General features: G+C 43.6%; 1 protein-coding gene across 4 annotated transcripts; it reads left to right on the top strand.

The window, feature by feature from the left end:
- The first annotated feature begins 2,603 nt into the window (after window positions 1-2,603).
- Window positions 2,604-22,148, top strand: LOC110971020 (nucleus accumbens-associated protein 1). 4 transcript variants are annotated; one of them, XM_022221346.2, is made up of 8 exons: window positions 2,604-2,987; window positions 7,556-7,709; window positions 8,526-8,795; window positions 10,301-10,916; window positions 12,645-12,815; window positions 14,824-14,929; window positions 15,104-15,201; window positions 18,067-22,148. In XM_022221346.2, exons 2-8 carry the CDS (start codon window positions 7,584-7,586, stop codon window positions 18,375-18,377), a joined length of 1,698 nt encoding a protein of 565 aa, XP_022077038.1. In that variant the 5' UTR covers window positions 2,604-2,987; window positions 7,556-7,583; the 3' UTR covers window positions 18,378-22,148. The 4 variants fall into 4 exon arrangements, with proteins under 4 accessions (XP_022077038.1, XP_051796840.1, XP_022077039.1 ...); XM_051940880.1 differs by lacking the exon at window positions 2,604-2,987 and adding an exon at window positions 3,109-3,599 and having other exon boundaries at window positions 12,648-12,815; XM_022221347.2 differs by lacking the exon at window positions 2,604-2,987 and adding an exon at window positions 3,109-3,599.
- Window positions 22,149-22,760: the final 612 nt, after the last annotated feature.

Here is a 22,760-nt window from a genome sequence, read left to right as displayed (position 1 = left end):
GACTCATGCTAATGACCACCATTAGCACACGAGGGCTCAGTGACATCTGTGCATTTCAACGACTCTCACCAATACGACAACCATCGTTGAGTAGTCAGATGAGTTTTGGTTTTGGGTCGTTGGAATAATAGCCCTGGACACACCTCACAGAGGTTTAAAAGCTGAGGCAACACCAACCACCACCAGAACTGAAGAAGCCTCTTGGATGAGAGGTGAAACGTCTTCAAGGAACTTTCTTAAAGTCCAGTGGATTGATTTAAACTACTCTGGATAACCATGACCTGGATGGATGAGAACCTACACAGACATCAAGACAGAAAATGACAAAAACGAGACACAAAGCAACAAAAAAGTCCTCAACAGGTTCCGCTAACACGTTATGTCACATGTTTCATTAATAATAAATATTATGTAAATATTATTGTTAGGTTCAAACCTGAAGAATACACAAACAGCACAGGAAGAAAGGACAGCACTCACGAACTCCGGTCTTTTACTTGCGCACAAGGAGAGAAATAGAGACCACAGCTCTGCAGTATGCATCACTACAGCCTCACAAACTCTGGAGAGCCTGCCTCTCTCCTTGTCTCTTTATTTCCTTCTCACACAATCATATGTTACAGAGGAGTCATCATACATCAGTCATAAGATATCAGAGCAGTACAAAGACAGAACATGTGTTACTTGCATGATCTTATCATAAGAGAAATTATGCTGATTACATTTTTTCCCCACAATTACAGACATCAATGAAAAAATAAAACCAAAAAAGGAGATTTAAATTAGATTCTAACTATGTTATTAAAGATTCAGTTTGGTCATCAGGGGGGTGGAACAAGAGAAAAATGACATTTTTAGTCTCTCCAAACTTATTTGGTATTTTAAAATATTTTCAAACATTCTTTTCTCCTATTTTTTCTTTAGATTTGGTCTCAGGACAAAAACATTTACACAACTACTGCATGTTTTACAATTTTCTACATGGACAATTGGAAAATTGATGGGTGGGACGTAGAATGATCCAGATGTATGTAAATTAAAAGAACTTTGTTCTGCTTCTATGGTGTTTGATTTTTGTTACAGTTGGGTCTGATGGACCAAACTAGAGGTGGTGGTGGTATAAAATACTGCTTTAGTTCCAGGATAATGAGCCCAGCTGGTCATGATTTCTGGTTGGCTCTGTGTCGACCTTTTCTACTGAAATTGTGATGTATTTGTTGTTCAACCAACTAAATGGTTTATTTAATGCGTTTCGTCGCATTTTTGAATGTTTTCCATGAAGCAGGCTCCCATTTGTTGGTGAAATCCCAGCACTGCATGCCTATGAGTGATCCTGACTGTAGTTTGTGCTCTTTTCTTGGCTGACACTGAGATGGGAGCACCCATGGGTCCTCCTCAGTGAAGAGGAAGCTCCAGCTCACTGTCTGTAGTTTTATCTGGGTTGTGTTGGATTATTTTACATATTCTAAAACATGCTTGCAGTTTTACATGCTGCATTGAGGCCTTTTTTTAAGTGTAATAAATAAAACCCTACTCGGTTGTTTCGTAATTTTCATTTACTTGGTAATATTTTCCTCTCCTAGCAGCTCCTGTTTGTATTTTTAAATTTGGTTATTTCAATAAAATATCTGATGTAAATGTGGTTATTCTGCTGTAAAAGCTGCGACAACAGTCTAACTAGTCCAGACCTGGTTATACAGGAAGATAAAGTTTGTGTACCAAAATCAAGAAACACCTTCTTCATTTATTTTGTCCTGCAATTTTACAGAAATTTCCTAAAAACAAACTTAACAGACACTCACCGATGAATGTGATGCTAACGGGTGCAGAGTTTGTTGTTTCTGGCTGTTTGTAGGAGTGTTTCCTCTGAGTTTATTAAACAGCAGGAAGGATATTTTTATTTTACTTGTTAGTAAAATAAGAGATTATCTTCAAACATGGGGCAGTTTTCAGCAATTTGATTCAGTTATTCAGACAGGTTGATAAGCTGCTGTTTATTGAGATTTACTGTTTATTAGTGCAGTTTGTACACATCCCTTACTGCTGCATGGTACCACCTGCAGATGTGACTGGTGTCTGTTCTGTTCCAGAGAATGCACATTAAAATAACGTGCAGAACTGAATAAAAGATCTCATGCATTTGTATTTTGTTGTGTATATTTCCATGCTACTGTTGAATATGATTTGGCTGCTGCTTCCTCACATTCCAGGAGCTTCACATTTGATCATGTTGTATCATGTCCAGACCTCCACTGCTGCCACGTGTGAGGATGTGCTGCTTTAATTGCATTTATTCATGACTCCAGCGATGAAATTTCCATTTTTCTGCGGGCTTATGAAATATGTATGCATATATGCTGTGACTCTCATGTGTGCATAAATGACTGGAATACCACAGCGGTGATAAAGCTGAGGTCTGGGTTCCAGTTAGGCCCCAGCATGTTCTATATGGCGCCATAAATAATGCGCACCGTTAACCGGGGTCAACGTGTAGGTGTGATTCTGCACAGAGTTTCACTTGTTTACTGCCAGCAAGGGCGCGGCTTTATTCCTACTTTATATGCGAGTTCACTCAAGTTAAATAAGTCCGCGCTCGGCCTACTTTTCCCAAATCTATATGCGGAGAGAGAGAGAGAGAAAGAGAGGCTGCTTCTGCTCGCAGGATGCTGCTGCTGCTGTGCCAATGCGCAAACCCTGTCCGCCGCTGGGATAGGTCTCCCCCAAATTGAGGCTGCGCTCCGAACGATCATGCGATTGAACGACGAGCGCGTCATGCTCGTCTTCCTCCTCTCCTGCTCCGTGCGATCAGTGGCTCTGCGTTCCGCAATCCCCTGGGATACTGTACCGCCCTCGATGGCTCTGCTATCGCCGCTCGGCTCGCACTGAATGGCTGCCCGGAGCGAGGCGAGCAAACGGGGAGAGAGAGCGCCGCGTCCCCTCCTGTGAACCGACGGCTCCGCATCAGCTTCCCGCAGCGACAGACGGCGGTGAGTGTCTCGGTGTGTGTTGGCCGCCGTGCGCTGCGTCCCGACCGGGTTCGTCTGAGTTTCCACCGGCAGCGGAGGAGGAGGAGGAGGAGGAGGAGGAGGAGGAGGAGGGGGAGGGTTGGATTATTTAGCACCGCGGAATGATGAACGGTCCAGCAGATCCGGGACAATTAAAGTTTGGGCTAACTTGGAGGGGACGGGTCGGTGTGGGTTGGCACGATCCAAACTTTTCCTCTCTAGGTTAATCATGACACTCTGTCAGCACGTGTGCTGTTTTTACGCAGCTAACTTCACGACATTACGCAAAAATGCAGCGGCAGGGAGGCGTTTTTGTTGCTTTTCGGTTTGATTTCGGGACGTTTTTTTGCGAGCGCCGGTTGCAAAGAATCGAGCCTTGTTGTGCTCCCGCCCCCCCTGCGCTCCGTGCCGCACTGGTTCCGTCTGGCTCGCCCTCAGCTGCTGCGTGTCCTGGGATGACCTGTTGATGTCGGTAGAATGGAGAATGGCAGGGGGAGCGATTTCCCCCATCACCAAAATATTTAAATAAGCTACATTTTTAGGGGGACGCTTTGGTAAAGCGGCGTCGCAGCTCGGCTCCTCTCCGCTCAGGCAGTAAGTGTTGGTCTGTTTTGGTTTTCCTTTTTTCTTCTGTCGCGGAAATGCTTGACATTGTGCAGCCGGGCTGAGGTGGATGGTGCGCCGCCGGGGCGAACCCAAAATATTTAACACCGCTGTTAGCTTAGCAGTTAGCCGCCTCCCATAGGCCCGCTGCGGAGGCACGAAAGCGCACGGCAGACCACGAGGACGGGGAACCGGGCTGATATTCCGGTGTGTGGCTCACATTTATTTACCTGAATGGCGTTTGTAAACAGCAGCACACCGTCGCCCTGAGCCGGGTATCACCGGGGCTCGCTGCCATCCCGTGCGTCCCCCTCCTCACCTCCTCCTCATCCCACAGTGGTAAAGAGCTCCTCATCCTTCCCAACATTTCTGCACGTATAGAGGCAACTTCAGGGCTTTGCACGCTTTGGTATCCGGCTTGTTGTCTAGGAACAGGGCCTGTGTGTGTGTCCTGACTTGAGCTATGCATGCAGGGGCACATGAGAACCAGGAAATGCCTATAGAGGGAATGCGTTGTGTGCCAGCTGCACCAATGACTTCACAGTAATCACAGCTCACATCTAAAAGCTGCTTCCAGTGGCAGAACTGGACTGACTGGAGAGCAGTCAGGCCTTGTAAGATCTGTGTGAAAGCTGCCCCATCACATCACCACACATCTGAACACAGGCTAAATGTTCCTCTAAGTATGTTTGGAGCATGTTTGACCTACTTTTCCTCCCCAGGCTGCTCTGCAGGAGATCTTCAGCAACATGGGTGAATTTAATTTTGCTGGCATTGCTGCACTCTGTGTGTGTTTTAATGGAATAAGAACCTGAGATGATCCCTCTCATCTCTGCAGGCACCTCCTCAGTGCACACACACACACACACACACTGTACATGCAGACACACACTCGCTCACATTCTCTCTGACTGTCAGGGCAAACTGTGCAAACACACCCAGCTCTCAGTGTCTTTATGCATGTGTGCTTACTGCGGCTCGCCAAACTGTAAACAAGCAGTATTGTCTAATGTCTCTGTGTGACTCAGTGTGCCTTTTGTGGGTTTGTTTGAGTTTGTGTGTGCGCATCTGTGTTTTAGTATGAGGGAGAGGGAGCTTGAGTGAGACGGAGACAAAGAGAGCATTTCTCTTTACCCGGGAGCTTGGCGAGGTCCCAAATGAAAGGCTTTGGATATGATGGGGTGGCTCGCTCCAGCCCTCATCAGTCACTCACACCAAAGTTGGTTGTGTTGCCTCCAACAGGGTGGCCTGCGCTCGCTTTGCTCTCATAGTAAGCTCTGCTGGCGTGTCTCTGGGTGCAGCTTGCATTCATGCAACACTTTTAAGTGGTGAAAGTCTTCTGTGAAACGTAGCTCTGTGTGCACTCTGCAGGCTGTTTGCTCATCTGGGTGTCTATGAGCACACATATGACGGGTCTTCTGCTTTAAGTGAAGGTGTGTGGGCAGTGAAATGCCATGTGGGCTGAACAATGGCTCCGCTGTGCTCTTATTGTAGGGCTAATATAGCGGCTGAGGGTACAGAGGGCATATAGGATCATGTGAATCCCAGCAGCATGAGGTAATGCATGCAGAGAAATGCTAAAATCCAATATTTTCCCAGAGTGTTTACATTTCCTCACAGCATCCAGCAGCGCTCCACTCTGACCCTGCAGAGGGAACGTTGCTTCATTTTCATTTAGCATGGAAAGGCATCATGCTGCAGTCTTACAGAAGGTACAGGGCAAGGGGGTATGTTTGCTTTGACTGTTGACTGAAGTGAATGGAAACATGCTATGTGGTTTTTGTTTAGGCCACACACACACACACACACACACACACACACACACACACACACACACACACACACACACACACACACACACACACTATTGCACATAGAATAACACAACATGACCCAGTTATCTAAGGACACGGGATTTTATAGCTCACAGAAGACAGAAAATAAAAAGGCTTTTACTGAGCCTGCCCCTGGCAACAACAACCGCTGCAAGACTGAAGTGACGTATAGGATTAATACAACGTAGATTATCCACACAAGTTTTACAAAACTTACCTTTAAACACCAGCGTCCCGTGAGCCTCGGTAGGACGACGTGAAGAAATATGTGTGGCATGTGCTGATATGCCAAAGGACATAATTCTTCTTCAGGACTGCTTTTCTCTGCAATGGAGGCATTTGATTCTAAATAATCTGCCATGTGAGTAATAAACATTGACTTCCATTAGGTTTAGTGTATGTTTGATGAAGGACCGTCAGCCGTTTTATTGAGTCTATTAATGCAGCCGTCTGACATTCCTCACCTGTTCTGCTTTAGGTCTGTTCTCTTTGAGCTTTCTGTCTTGTAACGTAGGCCTGTTAGGTCGCACCTCCTCCTCACATTGGCTGCTGAAACGCTCCTCGCACCACAGATACAGCTCAAGATAAAACAGTTTTTGTCATTGTTGTGAATGGGCCTATCCACGTCCTGCCAGCTGGGCCCACGATCCTGCAAGCAACTGTAGATGAAGCAGCGTAACCCAAAGTGTTACTCTCTGAGCTACTCTACACTTTAATAACCTCAGGAGGAAAACAAATAGTCTGTTTTAAACAACTTAAATTCTTCCCTTCGTCACGGAAACTTACAGGATCTGGCTTTGTGTTGAAGTTTACGTAGGATTACTATACAGCAGACAAAGCGTGCAAACAATACAAAACTGTCTCATTATTGGCACATACATGTGCGTCTAAGTATGCACAAGCACACATGCATGTATGTGCACATAATACAGTCTAAACATGCATGTTGAAGCTTCACTATTAGCACATATACCACCGTTCAACAGTCTGGGGTCACTTAGAAATGTCCTTATTTCTGAAAGAAAAGCATTTTTATCAATGAAGATCACATTAAATGAGTGATAAATCCAGTGTAGACATTGTTAATGTGGTAAATGACTATTCTATCTGTAAACATCTGATTTTTAATGGAATATCTCCATAGGGGTACAGAGGAACATTCCCAGCAACCATCACTCCTGTGTTCTAATGCTACATTGTGTTAGCTAATGATTGATTGATTTCTTTATTTTCGTGTCCGACCCTCATGGGTTTCCAAGACGCCAATATACCAGCATTACAGCAGGACATCCAAACACGTTATTCTGCTGCTCAGTTCTCAAACTAAATATGTTTCCTTTTATCTCGGCCTGTCAAAGAAACTTTCCATGAAAAAGGTTCTTCTAAAACACAACTCTAGTTTTTCATGATCCTCTAACCTAAACAGATCAAAGTAAACAGAGGACTTCTTCCTGATATCTTCGTCTACAGGACAGTCAAACATAGAATGAATCTCATTCTCCACTTCACCTAAAGTGTGTCCTTCTGTGGAGCAGCTTTATACCTTCCAGTCTCTACAGCTGATGGTTTCTGAGCTCACAGGGATCTCTGTGTCTGGTTTGAATTCTACTTCACATAAGGTTCCACACTGCATCTGTCCTTTAGACCAGTGGTTCTCAACCCTGTTCAGCTCGTCATCAAGCCTCTGCAGAAGCCTGATCATTTGAATCAGGTGTGTTGGAGCAGGGAAGCATCTAAAACATGCAGGACATGGGGTCCTGAGGAACAGGGTTGAGAACCACTGCTTTAGAAGAGGATAAGTTCCTCGGTTGGTTTATGCTAAATACCAATAGACCATGTTTCTCTAAACCTAAGGAACATATTCCTCCTCATCTCCTTAATAACAACCTGCTATGAAATGGTGTTAAAGGCTCATTGATGATCAGAAAACCTTTGTGCAGTTCTGCTAGCACATGGATAAATGGGAGTTTAATGGAGAACATGGAGTTGTCTGGATGAGCCCAAACTTTTGGATGCTGGTGTAGATGTAGGTGTGTAGATGTGTGTACGGGCTACTGTTCTTCTTTTTGTTCTCTTTGTTTATGTCTTTCCGTCGCTGTCTTTCCCATCCAGACCCTTCGGTGGTGTGCGTCGGCGCACCATGGCCCAGACCCTCCAGATGGCGATCCCAAACTTCGGCAACAACGTTTTAGAGTGTCTGAACGAGCAGCGTCTGCAGGGCCTCTACTGCGACGTCTCCGTGGTGGTCAAAGGCCACACCTTCAAGGTACCGATGAAACACCAACTTCCTGCTTCTTCCACCGGAGCGACTGCACTTCAAATCAACACGAGAGTGTAGACTGTCCTGTGGCTCTGTTTGGACTGAAAACCGTTTTTCTTTAACAGAAGTCCTGTTTGGACGGCTGTAGGGGAAGTTTTGGGGTTTTTCGTGTGTAACTACGTCTGACGATGCATCATTCAGATTTGTGTGTTGTCAGATGTTTTTTTCTGCTGTAAACAAACAGTGAAATGCCTGAATCATATGCAGAAGAAAGCATTTTCCCTTCACTTGTTTTCTAGTTTGTCACTCCAGTGGACAACAATGAATAATGTAACTGTTTTCTTTGTTAATTTATAGGCTCTAAAATTCAATAGCTGCAAGACTAAGTGATCTCGCGCTTAAATTGTGGCTTTCTCTTCAAGAACAATGAGAGAACTCCAGATCAGGGTTTCATTTCAGACCTACTAAATCAATATATAAATCAGATCACCGACTGAGCAGAGAACAATAGTCAATATTTAAACACTGACTGAATTTAATTTACCAAAAACTGGCACGGTATCTTTGTATTCTTTTAGTTTGATTTCTGTCCAGAACACCCTGTGTTTTACTTATTAATATTTTCAATAGAAGAAATGTTTTTTCTTGTGGATGCAGAGTGGGAAATCAGCTCAGAAACATCACCAGCTTTGTACTAAAACTGATTTAGGCTCATTTGCCCTAAATATATGAATATGTTTGTTAATGTGGATTGATAAACACCTCAGATATCACACTTATTGGTTCTGACCGGCTCTGTCCGTGCGTTTCCCTTCATCTCAGGCTCATCGAGCTGTTCTGGCCGCCAGCAGTTCTTATTTCCGGGACCTTTTCAGCAGCAGCAGCCACGGTGAAGGCGGCAGCATCGAGGCCAGCCCGACCGTCGTGGAGCTCCCACCGGCCGTCCAGCCCCAGAGCTTCCAGCAGATCCTGGCTTTCTGCTACACGGGTCGTCTCAGCATGACGGTGGGGGACCAGTTCCTCCTCATGTACACCGCCGGCTTCCTGCAGATCCAACAGATCATGGAGAAAGGCACTGAGTTCTTCCTGAAGGTAAAACCAAGGAGTTCTGAGGAGAAACTTAGGAGCAGAGAAGCAGGAATAAGTTGTAAAAGTTAATGTTTGGGTATTTTTAAAGTGCTCACAAACACAAACCTAATCTAATGCCTCTGAGATCAATAGTATTGAAGTCTCTGAGCTCAAACAGGACAAACTAAACACTTTCACCAAAACTAGAGAGGCAGTCAGAGAGCAGAGCAGTCCTCCTCCAGGGCTGCTCAGTCGTTGGATCATTTCCAACAGCTGAAATCTTAAAAAGAATTAGTAGCAGAAATCACGGCACCATAAAATGTGACCGTCTGATACTCAGGGTTGTCAAACATGCGGCCGGTGGACCAAAACCGGGCCTCCAGAGGGTCCAATCCGGGCCGCAGGACGACTTTGTAAAGTGTAAAAACTACAGAGAAGACATTAACCCTTTAAGCTTCAGTCAATTCCAGCCGTTTTCAGTACAAAAAATCGCTAATATTCTATTTTTAAATTAAAAAACTACGAAAAATACGGGGAATATTGGACGGGCATCGCGAGGTGCATTTCCTTGAAAACGACCGATTCGGGGATTTTATACCGACTTCAGGACATGTTTTGGACAAAATAGTTTACTGGCTTGTGTCATCTGGATGTAAAAGGTTGGATTATAGCCGTTTTTTGTGGAATCTTTTTTTTGTGTGTAATAATAAACCCGGAAATGTGAGTCGCGCTGTGTACGTTGAAGCCGTGTATAGAGAACGGATGGATGAATATTCGTTTTTGTCGGACAAATGTGTTTTTCTCACCCGCTGTGGTAATCGCATCTGAAAGTGGTTTATACCGGCGGATTCATGAGAATCTAAGCTTTCCATCGGTGTATAGTGTTTGTATAATCGCGTTTGCAGCCGTCGGACATTCTTGAAATTCCTATGCAAATTAGTAAGTGTACCACCGGCGGGACACTGAAGCGCACTGAAGCGCAAAGGGTTAACTGTGATTTTTCAATAAAAGTAACTCCTATAATACATTTGTCCGCTGTACTTTCACAACTTAATGTCTTTTTTCTGTCTAAATTTCACGGGCAGGGCGTTAACAGAACCCTTAATAGTTCCCACTTTAGTTTGTTTGGTGCTCAGATGTGGAAATGAAATGTAAGTTTAAAATAATTTCTAGATCTGAAATTGTTTTGATCATAAAGTGAAATCCTATATCATCAGTTCCAGATAGCTGTGACTAAATGTTGTGCTCGATGAAGTTTTAATGTGGAAACGATAAACTGAGGCTGAATGTTGATGAAAGTCAATTTATTTTTCTTAAGAAATGATGTTTTGCAAAAAGATAATTCAGTAAATGTGAACATTTTCAGAAGGTCCTTTTTTTTAATTAAAACAAAAGAGGAGTTGTGGTTATTTACTGTTTTTTATGCTGTGATTTCACTGCTGTGGCTGAATGTGGAACCTGAACCAGTGAGTTTGACCCCCCTGGTCTGTGTGTCTGCTAACAGCGCTGATGTCTACCTTCATTTCCAGGTGTCCTCTCCCAGCTGTGACTCCCAGGGCCTTCATGCAGAGGAGGCCCCAACCTCGGAGCCCCAGAGCCCAGTAACACAGACCGGCAGCAGTGCAGCCCGGCCGGCCTCCTGCCTGACGCCGCTGCCTCTGGTGTCCCGAGTGAAGACGGAGCAGCCGGCCGGCCAGCCGGAAGCGGCCGCTCCGTACTCCGTGGTGTGCACTCCGGTGGCCAAGCGGCTGTGGGAGGGGGGCAGCAGCCGAGATGGAGGCGGGGTCGGCTCTGGAGGAGGGGGCGGAGCCAGAAAGGCGGCCCGGTATTCCCAGGAGGCGGTGCGGGGCAGCGCGATCCAGAGTCCCGGGGCCCTCGGACTGGCCATGGGGATGGGCGCCACAACCACCAGCCTGGCGGGGATGGTGGCCGGGGGCGCCGGCGCCAACGGGAGCTCTGCAACGGTGCTGGGCATGTCAGAGGGCGCCAGTCCCGGCACCCTGAGCACCTACGCTAGTGACTCACCCATCAGCTACCATGACGACGAGGAAGAGGAGGAGGGGACAGAAGAATGTGCCGAAGAGCAGTACAGGCAAATCTGCAACATGTACACCATGTACAGCATGCTCAACATGGGAGCTGCAGGTAGCATCCTCACACACACGCACCAGCCTGCAAAAGTAAAAAATAAGCGTTTCTAAGTAACCCCAAACTTGTCAATGGTAGTGTACACCAGGGGTCGGCAACCTTTAACACTCAAAGAGCCATTTCGACCCGTTTCCCACAGAAAAGAAAACACCGCAAAATCCTTTTAGCATTTAAAATGAAGACAACACTGCATATATCGCTTTTTTACCTCTATGCCCTTGTTAATCAGTCGTGATTAATTAATTACAAAGCCTCTAATTAGATAGATTTATTTTTTAATTATGTCCTTCCACTAATATTTATCTTACGTGGTTAATGTTATTTTTGTTCCTGGACCTCATATGTTACATAATGTTAGCTAGAAATCAATATTTTGCGAATGTCTATTTAACTTGTAAAATCTATTTATCTTGAGCTAATAACTTTTCTCCAGTAAGTCGCTGCCCTATTTTCCAAGACGACACTCCTCTGACTCTCTGACCTGCTGCCTGGATGCTGGACGTGTTCTTGCGAGTAATGTGTATTACCCTATCAAAGAGTAGATACTGAGCAAGACAATTATCCGTAGTTTACCTTAGTACTCATGAGTACTTCTGACTCAAAGACAGATGTGTCTTTCTTGGAGTGGAGCTTTAATATACAGACTTGCCATTCTTGAGTACAAAACGATGTGAAACTACAGGCGTTGCTTCTCCAGGAGTAAAACAACAAAAAGGCATGAAACGTGTAGGAATCGGAAGCTCCGTTTTGTCTCTCTGCATCAACTTTGTGCTCTCATGTCCCAGGGGAAACCCCCAGCAGCACATCCAGTGGAGTGACACGTCAAAATAAGAGCGGTAATTTCACAATAAAACTCTCTATATTAAAATGCATTGAAACGCGCCTGAAAGGCAGAACAATTTATTTTCCAAAGTTACAGGGAGCCACAACAGAGGGCTGAAAGAGCAGCATGCGGCTCCGGAGCCGCGGGTTGCCGACCCCTGGTGTACACGAATTAAAGTTGCTCTGCATTAGTTAAAGTTGATCCACAGTAGTTTCTTTGTATTCCTGGTTTGTGCAGAGAATACAGCTTTAATATACACCCCCTGTCAAAAGTTTTAGGACACTTTCTCATTCAAATAAAGTAGAACCTGTCCTACAACTTTTGACAGGGGGTGTATCTACCAAATTTGGTACACATATGCAGCACATCAGGCTGAACAAAAAAGTCAGTGACGGCCACATTCCAAACCCAACAGGAAGTGAGCTATTTTGTGTTGAATGTCAGATTTTGCCCATTTTTCATTTTTTTCTAGAGTGAACTCCTCCTAGGGGGAAACTCCAATTCACCTCAAATTGGGCCAGTACATACAGGAGGCCTTAATGATCCAAAGTTATTAAAATCTTTCTCCAAAGTCAAAGGGCGTGTCCGTGGCGGCCTCTGGAATTTTGATCCTTCGCCATGAAATTTCAAATGCTGTGTAAATGCCCTGAACATGCTCCAATCTGCCTGAAACTTTACATGTATGATCAGAGTCCTGCCCTGATCACATCCATGTGATGAAATACACCCCCTGTCAGAAGTTGTAGGACAGGTTCTACTTTATTTGAATGAGACAGTGTCTTAAAACTTTTGACAGGGGGTGTAGTCTTCTGTTCCACATTGTGGTGCAGGATTGTGAGCACTAAATATGTATTTGTGTGTAAACACGAGGGGTTTATTGTAACTTTCTGGGATTCCTTCAGCAGCTGGCGAACGTGTCGAGGCTCTACCAGACCACACGGAGACTCGGGGTCGGATGCGAGGAAGAGATCTGACGTGTCTTCCTGCAGAACTCATCGCTCAGATAGGAAACCGCTGCCATCCCAAACTGTACGAGGAAGGAGACCCCGCTGAGAAGCTGGAGTTAGTCTCAGGTATGTGTGCTGAAAGAAGGACGTAGTTACAGGAATGAATTGATGGATGGCGCAAAGATTTCACCACTAAACTAAAACCAACTCCTCCCAGGTCTGTCTACATGTTACTAATAACCTCAGCTCCCTGTATCCAATGTTCAGCCTTAAACCAGAGAGCTTTTGTTTTAAATCACCTAAGAGAAGTAATGTGCTTGTGCTTTCATCAGCTGAAAAATCACGTTTTTCCTCTTGACCTCATCTAGAGAATGCAGAGATAGATGTTTACATTGGATTACTGTTAGATGATTGTAAATTCAGGTGTAAACCAATGGACTGTCTCTAACCTTCAGATATTTTAGGACGCGGTTTCTCAGCTTTTAATGAATAGTTTGAGGACAGCGTCATAAAACTCACCCAGCTAGCTTTAGTATTTTACTGGTTACCTTGAAAGCACATCCTGATTTATGTGGCAGTTTAAATGCTGTTCAACAAGTCTGCAGAATAAGTAACACCTTTTTATTACAACGTTTTTATTCATGGTAGCACACAAACACAGTGAGCACTCATTGTTATTTTCTTTGTTCATATCATGTTTTTATCTTAGTTACTGTTGGATGTTTTACTCCGTTTTATTTTAGTGTTATTTTAATCCTGGTTCAGCTCAGTAAAGCATTTTATATCCTTGTTGTGACAACCGTGTAAAGTGTGCTTTTATTGTTGTTACTCCGCCAAGGAATGCAGCAGAGTTATGTGACGATCAACGTGCGTCTGTCTGTCTGTCTGTCTGTCTGTCGCACAGTGTCACTGTAACCATGACAACCAGTGCACACTACATCAGCTGATTGTGATCCTACTACAAATCCACCTCTGAGGACTTATCAGGACTTATCCATCAGAAATGATCCGAGGAACAACTCATTAAACTGTGGGGGTGTTTCTGAGTCCCATAAATTCCCGCCGCCCGTTACATATTTAGGTCACATGATTCAGTATCCGCACATAACGTACACATGCAGAACACACGCCTGTGCTCAGAGCAAGGTCATTTAGTTTGTGGGTTCATCTATATTAAAAGGACACATTCTAAATTACTGTGATTTCTGCTCATCAATAACTAATAAACAAATGCTGCATTTCTGCCATATGGAGGAATGAGCAGCTTTGGAGGAGGACTGAGCTCTGAGTGCTTTTCTAGCTTATCTTAGTTACTGTTGGATGTTTTACTCCATTTTATTTTAGTGTTATTTTAATCCCAGTTCAGCTCAGTAAAGCATTTTATTACCTTGTTGTGAGTCTGTATAAAGTGCGTTTTTATTGTTATTATCATAGTAATCGTGCTGCAGTTTGCTTTGTTCAGGGGATCTGTACAGGACGAGGCAAAGGGCGCTGATTATGTATGCACGTTAGAGGAAGCTGTCCTCAGATGACTGGGCTTGGCATCGGCATGCCGGCTGTAATGCACATGTGACTCAGTGTTTATGTAGGACGTCCTGTGACTATATCTCTGTTACCTTACAGCCTGGATCACACCTTCACCTTACATTCCTGCCTGTGTGTGACACAAGCAAGAAAAAGACATGATTAAAGAGAGAAAAATATGAACTATGCCAAGCAACCAAGTGGTTTAATAGTGAATCATAAGAAAGAAAAATCCAAGAAATGTATCCGAGAGAGATTCATAATAATACGGAAATGAATAAACTGTTTTTAATTTCAAGACTGACAACTGAAAGTGTAGATCACACGAAGAATCACACAGAAAAAGAAAGTCAGGGTGGCATTAAGGCAACAGTAAACTTCAAAGGTGTGACGTTAGCTGGAGCACAGCCTCGTCACTCCCTCCTACAGCTGCCATGTGATATGAATCAGAGCTCCACAAACAAACTCTCATTTCAGCAAAGGAAGGCAAAGATTTGTGACCCAGAAAAGTAGAACAAGGTCAAAATGTCACAAAGTGAGACGATAAATCTGAGTAGATGACCAGTGCTGTTTCTGTTCATGCTCTTTGTGTTTGCTTTCCTTTTTGCAGGTACTTCTGTGTATATATCGCGAGCCCAGCTCATGAACTGTCATGTGAGCGCAGGGACCAGACACAAGGTGCTGCTGAGGAGGCTGCTGGCCGCCTTCTTTGACAGGTCTGTTCTTCCTCCTGTGCTGTCTGCGTCTATTTATGCCAGCGTTTCATGTAAAGTTAGAAGAAAGCCTTAGTTTTAATATAGAAATTAAAGTGGTCTTTTTTTCTGTCTGCTATCATAAGAGGGATAAATCAGCTATTTTTGTTTTGCTCTGTTCTTGTTTGCTCGCATCAGGAACACTCTGGCCAACAGCTGTGGAACCGGCATCCGCTCGTCCACCAACGACCCGAGCCGCAAACCCCTGGACAACAGAGTGCTGCACGCAGTCAAATGTGAGTCTGTCTGAGGGGGTCGGCCCGCAAGCATGCAGACAGCTCACGCATTTGGTTTTCAGACACATGCATCCATACTGCACTTAAACGTAGCATGTTTTCACTCTGAAGCACGTTGCTGCTGAGGTCATGGTTTGCTCCACTTCCTTAAACAGTAGAAAGTGTCAGTTTGTGGTATTTTTTAATGCAAATGGGAGAATATTTGCACCCTCATGATTAGCAACAGACGGTACCTCACAGCGACCACTAGAGAGCAACATTCAGCCTGCAGCTAAATGCATACAACCTCCAGAGTAAACGCTGTTTTCTGGACATATGCAGCGTCTGCTTAAAGGAGAAGTCATGAGCGACTCCTGCAGCAGCTCAGTGAAGCTCTGTGTGGCTTTGTGAAGATGAACTCACTTCCTTACATCTCAGTAGTGAAACAAATTTGGCAGGAGGGAATCTTTTAAAAGATCTGTCTGTCCTTTAAATGGCTCTAATCTTATATTTAACCCTCTGATTACCCAGAATCCACCTGCAGATTAGAAAGGTGTCGTGTCTTTAATACATCTTGAAAACTAGTCCATTTATCAGAATAAATAAATACATAAAAATGCAAAAAAAATAAGCAGTTTACTCTAATGTAATTCTGTAAAAAACAAAAAATTCTGTGATCCTTGGTGCAGCCAGGAGGCTATGAGAAACTTAGCTCCAACCAACAGTCAGGAGACAAAAAGTCACCGACTATTCGACTGAACTGCAGGCCGTGTGGAAACACGTGTATATACACGTTAAGCCACCGTGTTCTCAATATTTGTACAGATGTGGTTCATATTCCAAATTATTTAGATTTTTGTAAAATGAGTTCTAGCCACGATTGTGCTGTTTCTGTAGAGGTTTTAGGGAGAAATGATCCCACAGTGAGTAAAAATGTTTGGAATTCTGAGGATTAGCAGACAGCTGGGACAGATAAAGGTCTGCTCATAGAAATCAGCCAAAAATGTCTTTTAAATTAACAGTAATATGTAAACTGTGTATACATGTAGTGTTTTTATTAGTTCAGTCCACATTTAGTCACTTCCTCTGGAGTAGATTTGGCATCTGAGCTTGTTTAAAGTCTCTCTCTCATGTTATTTAATCTTTATTTTTCAGAAAAGGACGATGTACATTAATCAACATTTTAACAATGAGTTAGCAGAAAAGCTAGTTTCCACCTGAATTTTTATGTTCTTTTTCTTAAATGTTTGTCTTTAACTATATAAATATATATGGACATATATGAATTTTACACACTTTCTAAAACTTTTAAGATGTTTCTGCTGAAAGTGTGATTTGGAGACCTGATGTTTGCTCCACATCCATTAAGAACAGCCTTTAACTGATGAGTTTTAATGAGGGAATCGGCAAAGATGAAACTTCCAGAATGTCAACACATCAGACACAAATTCTTATTGAAATCAGAGTATTTTATACGTCTGGGCGGGATGTTCTGCTTTGCATGTCGGTGATGTTAGAATCTGAGTGGAAAACAGAATTATTCGCTGAGTCACGTGTGTTTCTCTCATCAGAAAACAGCAGTTCTTAGTTGGGGTCACAGCACAGGTTAGGGCTGTAAAGCATCCGTCCTGTTGTAGAATAAAGATAAGGTTTAAGATAATAAACATCTAAAAGTGACAGAAGAGCTGGATAATTGAGTTGGCAGCTGTTTTTATGAGATTATGACCCCGTCTGTAGAGCAGACAATAATCTGCCATGATTTTAATAGTTGGAGTGTAACAGAGGAGAATTTAAAGAAGTAAAGGCATAAAGAGCAGATTTAAAGAAGAAACTGATAAGAGGGAAAGCCAACCCTTCTTCTTCTAAGTGTGCATGCAGCAGCCATACTGATTCCACACATATAGTAGATATTTAAAACCTGCATTTTATGAAGCGTCTGCCTCATGTGATGGTTGATCAAAGGATGTGAGAAGAACAGAGGACACTTTATAAGATCAAGAAAATATCAGTAATAGATGATAGGAGGGCTGCACAATGGATCAGTGGTTAGTACTGTCGCTTCACAGCTAGAAAATCCTCGGTTCTCATCCCGGCCTTCCTGGGATCTTTCTGCATGGAGTCTCCATGTTCTCCTGTACATGTGTGGCTTTTCTCCAGGTTCTCCAGCTTCCTCCCACAGTCCACAAACATGCTGAGGTTAACTGGTGATTCTAAACTGTCTGTAGGTGTGAATGTGAGTGTGATTGTCTGGATGTGTCACCCTGTGATAGGCTGTTACCTGACTCAAGCCCCCTGTGGCCCTAATGGGGATTAAACGGTGTATAGATACAGGGGGTCCTCGACTTACGTCAGAGTTCTGTTCCTAGGGATCGATGTAAGTGATTTTTTTGACCATCGGAAGTCGAAACTCCGGCGAACATGTAAACAAAGCCGTTCTGTACATCACGAAATCGATCAGTTCTTTGGAAAAACCATAAATACCAACAACTTTCATGCATGTATGAATCATTTTACAAGAAGATAACAGAATATGTTGCACTGTTTTTACAAGTTTGTTTTTACTCTAATTTCACTTCCAAGCATCAGAAGAGTCTGACTTATGCTGGGAGCCGTAATGAAGGGCAAAAAGTTAGTGAATGCAGCACAATCCAAGGTGGAGTACAACCAGAGAATGGATACAAAGCCGTCTGATAGCGCCGTGTGACAACGTATTCATCCGCTCCACTCGTTAACTAGTTCCACGTAAGCAGTTCCAATGTAACGATGAAACGCTGTAGGTCGAGGACGCCGTAAACTGAGGACCTCCTGTAGTGGATGGATGGTAGGTTAGTTGTGTTTTCGTGGTTCGCTGTCAGAATAACTGTGTGTTTTCCTTCCTCTCTCCAGTTTATTGCCAGAACTTTGCCACCAGCTTCAAAGAGAGCGAGATGAACGCCATCGCCGCCGACATGTGCACCAACGCCCGCCGCGTGGTCCGCAAGAGCTGGATACCCAAACTGAAGCTACTGATGGCCGAGAGCGACGCCTACACCGCTTTCCTCCCCGACGGCGTCAAGACGGAAGACGACGCTCTGGGAGCCGACCCGGCCTTCGACCCGGCCTCGCTGGAGGCCACCGGTGCTGCTGGCATGGAGTCGGGCGGCTCGTCAGGTGAATCGCTGCCCGGCGTGGGCGGGGACGGAGGACCGTTATTTTGAACATTGTGTCCAGGGTGGGGGAAGGTTGAGTTTTGATGACGCACATACCAGTATTCCCCAGTTGTGCTTGCCTCCTCACTCTTTGGCTGATCGCTCACATCTTGACTGTCTATACTACACTGCTAGGGGTCGACGCCCCGATGTAACCAGGACGTGAAAACTTAAATCTTTTTGCTTTATGACTGTATGATGGCGTTAGTGGAGAAAAGGGAGAGCATAAGGGGGTGTTTTAGTTTGCTCCTAACTGCCCTCTGCCTCCCCTTGTCTTTTTAAGGTGTGTAAGCGCATCCACTGTTGCAGATTAAATACATTCCCTGAGGTGCAGGTGGTGGTGGGGGGAGTTACCGGGGCGACCTGAGGAGGAGGGATGGGAGGAAAGCTGACCAGTGTGTCCCATGGAAGCGTCGGTGGCATTTCTCTCTATGCAAGCCTGACAACTTGTATTCCAGCCTCGGGAAAGGAGCTAAATTTCAAAGTAGATCCATTATTAAAACAAATTAACACTACCCGTTCTTCCTCCACTCATCACCCTGCAGGAACCCTTCAACCCACCTCACCTTTCCTGAGACCAGAGAATCTCACCTGAGTGTTTCACTGTGCGGTGTCTTACAGAAATCTATCTCATCTTTCTCTGTTTTCTACATTTCTAGCATGTTCCTCTGTCTGCGAACTGAAAGGAGTGATCCAGAGAGAAGGCTTTTTACTCAGATGATTGTAAAGTAAACTGAAGGGCAACAGGTAATCAAAGATGGTCATATTTTTAGAAGACAAACTATATTTATACCAGTGCCCATGCCTGGAATGGTGTGAGCAGAGAGAGAGAGGGATTGTTTTAAAATCTCGATATTCAGCTTTTATTGACAGAGTTGTTGCCGAATAAGGTTAAAGTGCTATTTTTGCAGGAGTATAATAAAGCAGTCTTATCATAGGAACCTCTGTCATTTATTTTTATCTTACAGTGAAAGTGATGGAATGAGCAGTTGAACTGCTAAATTTGACACATTTCATCTTCTGTTCACTTCTTAAAAGGAATAATAAGACTGCTGAGGTGGTTTGACTGTCTGTGATATCAGTGTCTTGTTAGATTATGAACCTGCAGCGTTCGTCTCCTTTGATTAGACGTTGGCCCATAATTTTGAAGATCGCTTGTAAAAATCTAAAGGTTGTATTGATCTGACAGCTCAGCTAGTTTGGTCTTTGTGCTAAAATTATTGAAAAGAGACAAATAAAAACAAACTAGTGACGTTTTGTGCAAATGCAGACGTCACCGGGAGTAAAACGGGATATTGGAATGTGCCTTTTAATTGAAATGGATGAGCAGAAGCAGCTGGTACGGTGTGGAGGCGATGCTGCTTAGAGCAAACGGGCTTTAAGGTTTGGTGAAGAAGGCGCGTCTGTCCGTTGGTTTGTCCTTTATTCATGTGTTCGATGCACCACCTCTTTAATCTGGAAATTCAAAGTGGAGTCTGATTTTGCACCTTCCATGAGCAGTAGAGGAGAGGTTTCTGCACCTTAATGAGAAGAACCAGTGGTTCAAGCACCTTTGAGAAACGTTGTGTAGCAATCAATCCCCTTAAGGTGGAATTTGTCGGGGGGGGTTTTCTCTCCATGCCTGCTTGTGTTTCTTGTTTAGACGTGGCACAAACTGCTGCTGTAAATAATCAAGAAGACTGTTGAGTTAAATCCCAAGTGTTCTTCCTTCTTTCTGTTGCTGGATGACTGAGAAACTTTTTTTAATTTTATGTGAAAGTTGGTGTTTGCTAGGAACCTTTAAAATGTTGACGAGTGGAGTCAGTGCAGGAGACTGTTCCTGTTCCAGGTGGATAAAAACGGAAGTGGTCAGGGTTTGACTGGGAATGTGTTCTTTAAACTGAAATGACTGATTACTTTCTCCTTCTGGAAAGACATTTTCAAAAAGGTTCTATTTCTCTAAAGACGGGTACGGAGTAAAAGCTAGGGAGGAATAAATGCTTCCTGTTCTAGGAAAGTGCTCTCAGTCTTACAAACAATAACTCCAAGCAGGACGGATGCATCACAGCGCAACCTATTTTTATTACAGCTTAACATTACAGGATGACTTGACTTCTGGTGGTTTAACTGGGAGATTTATGGACAGATCAAATAATGCAGTACCTTGTGAGTATTCAGTAATAACAGAATAACCTCAGCTTAGCGTTCGATGCACCTCCTCCCCCACATACCTCTACAGGATCTCTGAAGACTGTTTCTGTCCTTCATGCAGCTGGTGTCGTGTTTCACTTCCACAAGTTTATTCATGTGTTTCAGAGAGAGGCAAAGCGGCGGTTTTAGGTGGTTCCAAATGAATTATGATACAGAGAGGGCATGACGACACAAAAGTCAGCCGCTGCCGAGTGTTTAGAAGCCGAGAGCTGAAAGAAAATAAAGATTTGTTTAAAGCCGGGATTCTTGCAGAAGTCATGCTGCAAAGTGCTAAATTATCAGAGGAAGCCGTGTTAGTCAGCCCAAACACAGGAAGGAGCCGCTGTAACAGGCCAGTTTATACCGCCAACACATAAAGATCAAGCATGTTCAACTCTGAATTGTTCAGTTATTTAGGGTTTTATTTTTACAAAAAGGTATGCTGAGCAAGCAAATTATTATGAAAGAACGGAACCAGAAGGTCCTTGAGCTAATTATGATTTAAAAAGTTCAAATCAAAGGAAAAACTGAACTGAAAACCAAGAAAAATTGAAGCAAAACATTCTGGAAGAACGTCCACCTGGCTGGTGTTACTTAACTGTTTCTGTTTAACACATTTCAGCTTAATGTCTCTTTGTGTTGTCTGATTGACTTGATCTGGGCTCCAAAAGTCAATCTTTATATCAGACCTGTATGTTTGCCTAAATATGTGATAGAATATTCTGGGATAGACTACTCCAGCACCCGGGGTATAAACCGGCCCATCCCAGAGCGTCCCCCGAGGTAAAAAAGTGGCCCAGCCGGGTGCACTTTGGGCTTCATTCTGGCCTGTTACACCGGTGATAATACCCTGCTGTTGTACCTCATAAGCTGCTCTTAAACACTGGTTTAGAGCGACAGTACGCTGCAATGACTTGAGTGGAAATAAGTGTGGTTCCGGTACACGACAGGAGTTTATTTATTCAGCTTTCATGTAAACGTTAACCTCTCCGATGTCCAGAAAGTCCGTCGCTCACAGCCTCGTTGCACAGCGCTTCATCTCCAGTAGGTGTGAGTCTGTTTTACTTTAACAGAAAGCTTTTCTTTTTTCTTTCCAGCACATTAAAAAGCAAAACAAACTGTACTTTCTGTAGCTTGTTTACACACAACATGTAGACCTACACACTTGAATGGATAAGGTGTGGCACGGCATGGGGAACCTTTTGTCACTAAACAGTACATATATAAATATGATTATATACATGTATAGATAAATACTGTATATTATATATAGATGCACACATAGATTGTTTGTTGTGCACTCGCAGCATGAGGTGTATATTTACCCAGAAACAGTGCTTCTTCACAGCCTGTGCAGTAAACGGTCGGCCCATTGCCCCTGCTCCCTGCCCTCTGTAACCCTGTAGCACCAGTGGACCTCCTGTACCGCTCATCCTCTTCTTTCTGTGTTCCAAGTGCCAATAACTTCGTGAAAGCCCTGTAACTGTGACCCGACATTATCAAAGGTAATTGCACATTAACGACTGTAAAATAAATAAATACAAATCATAGAGAAAATGTCAAAAATGGATTAAATAATGAATATCTTAATAAAAGATTTGTAACAATTTCTCTCTGACTCCTTTTTTTGTTGTTTATTACGTGTTATGTACATGATCGTGTTTTCTGTTCACCTCACCCCGCTGGTCGAGGCAGACGGCTGTCCTCCCTCTGCCTGGTTCTGCTTAAACAGGATATTATTGGATTCATTGGGTTTTCTTTTAAAAGAGAGCTAGTAGAGTAAGATCTTCACCTTACTACGTGGAGTGGCCTCAAACTCATGTTAGTTCAGTTCCACATTCAGCCCAATTTCATCTCCAGTGATCCAGACCAGTAAAACCACAGCATAATAACCTATAAATAACCACAACTCTTAATGGTTCCTTTGTTTTACTACAAAAAATGTTCAGAAAATGTTCATATTTAAGGCATTATCTTTTTACAAAACATCGTGAACAATCTGAAATTTCTAAAGAAAAATAAATTCAGTTTCATCAACATTCAGCCTCAGTTTATCATTTCCACATCACAACTTCCAGATCACAGAGTGTCTGCAAAGAAACACAACATTTAGTCACCTGGACCTGAACCAGAGAGGATTTACTTTATGATCAAAATGACAAAAGTCAGACAAAAAAAACAAGAGAAAGCATTACAAAAGTGAGACAAAATGAGAAAAATGAG

This window comes from Acanthochromis polyacanthus, chromosome 21 (genome assembly GCF_021347895.1).
Source record: "Acanthochromis polyacanthus isolate Apoly-LR-REF ecotype Palm Island chromosome 21, KAUST_Apoly_ChrSc, whole genome shotgun sequence".
NCBI classification, from domain to species: Eukaryota; Metazoa; Chordata; class Actinopteri; family Pomacentridae; genus Acanthochromis; species Acanthochromis polyacanthus.
This window is presented reverse-complemented; position numbering and strand designations above follow the sequence as displayed.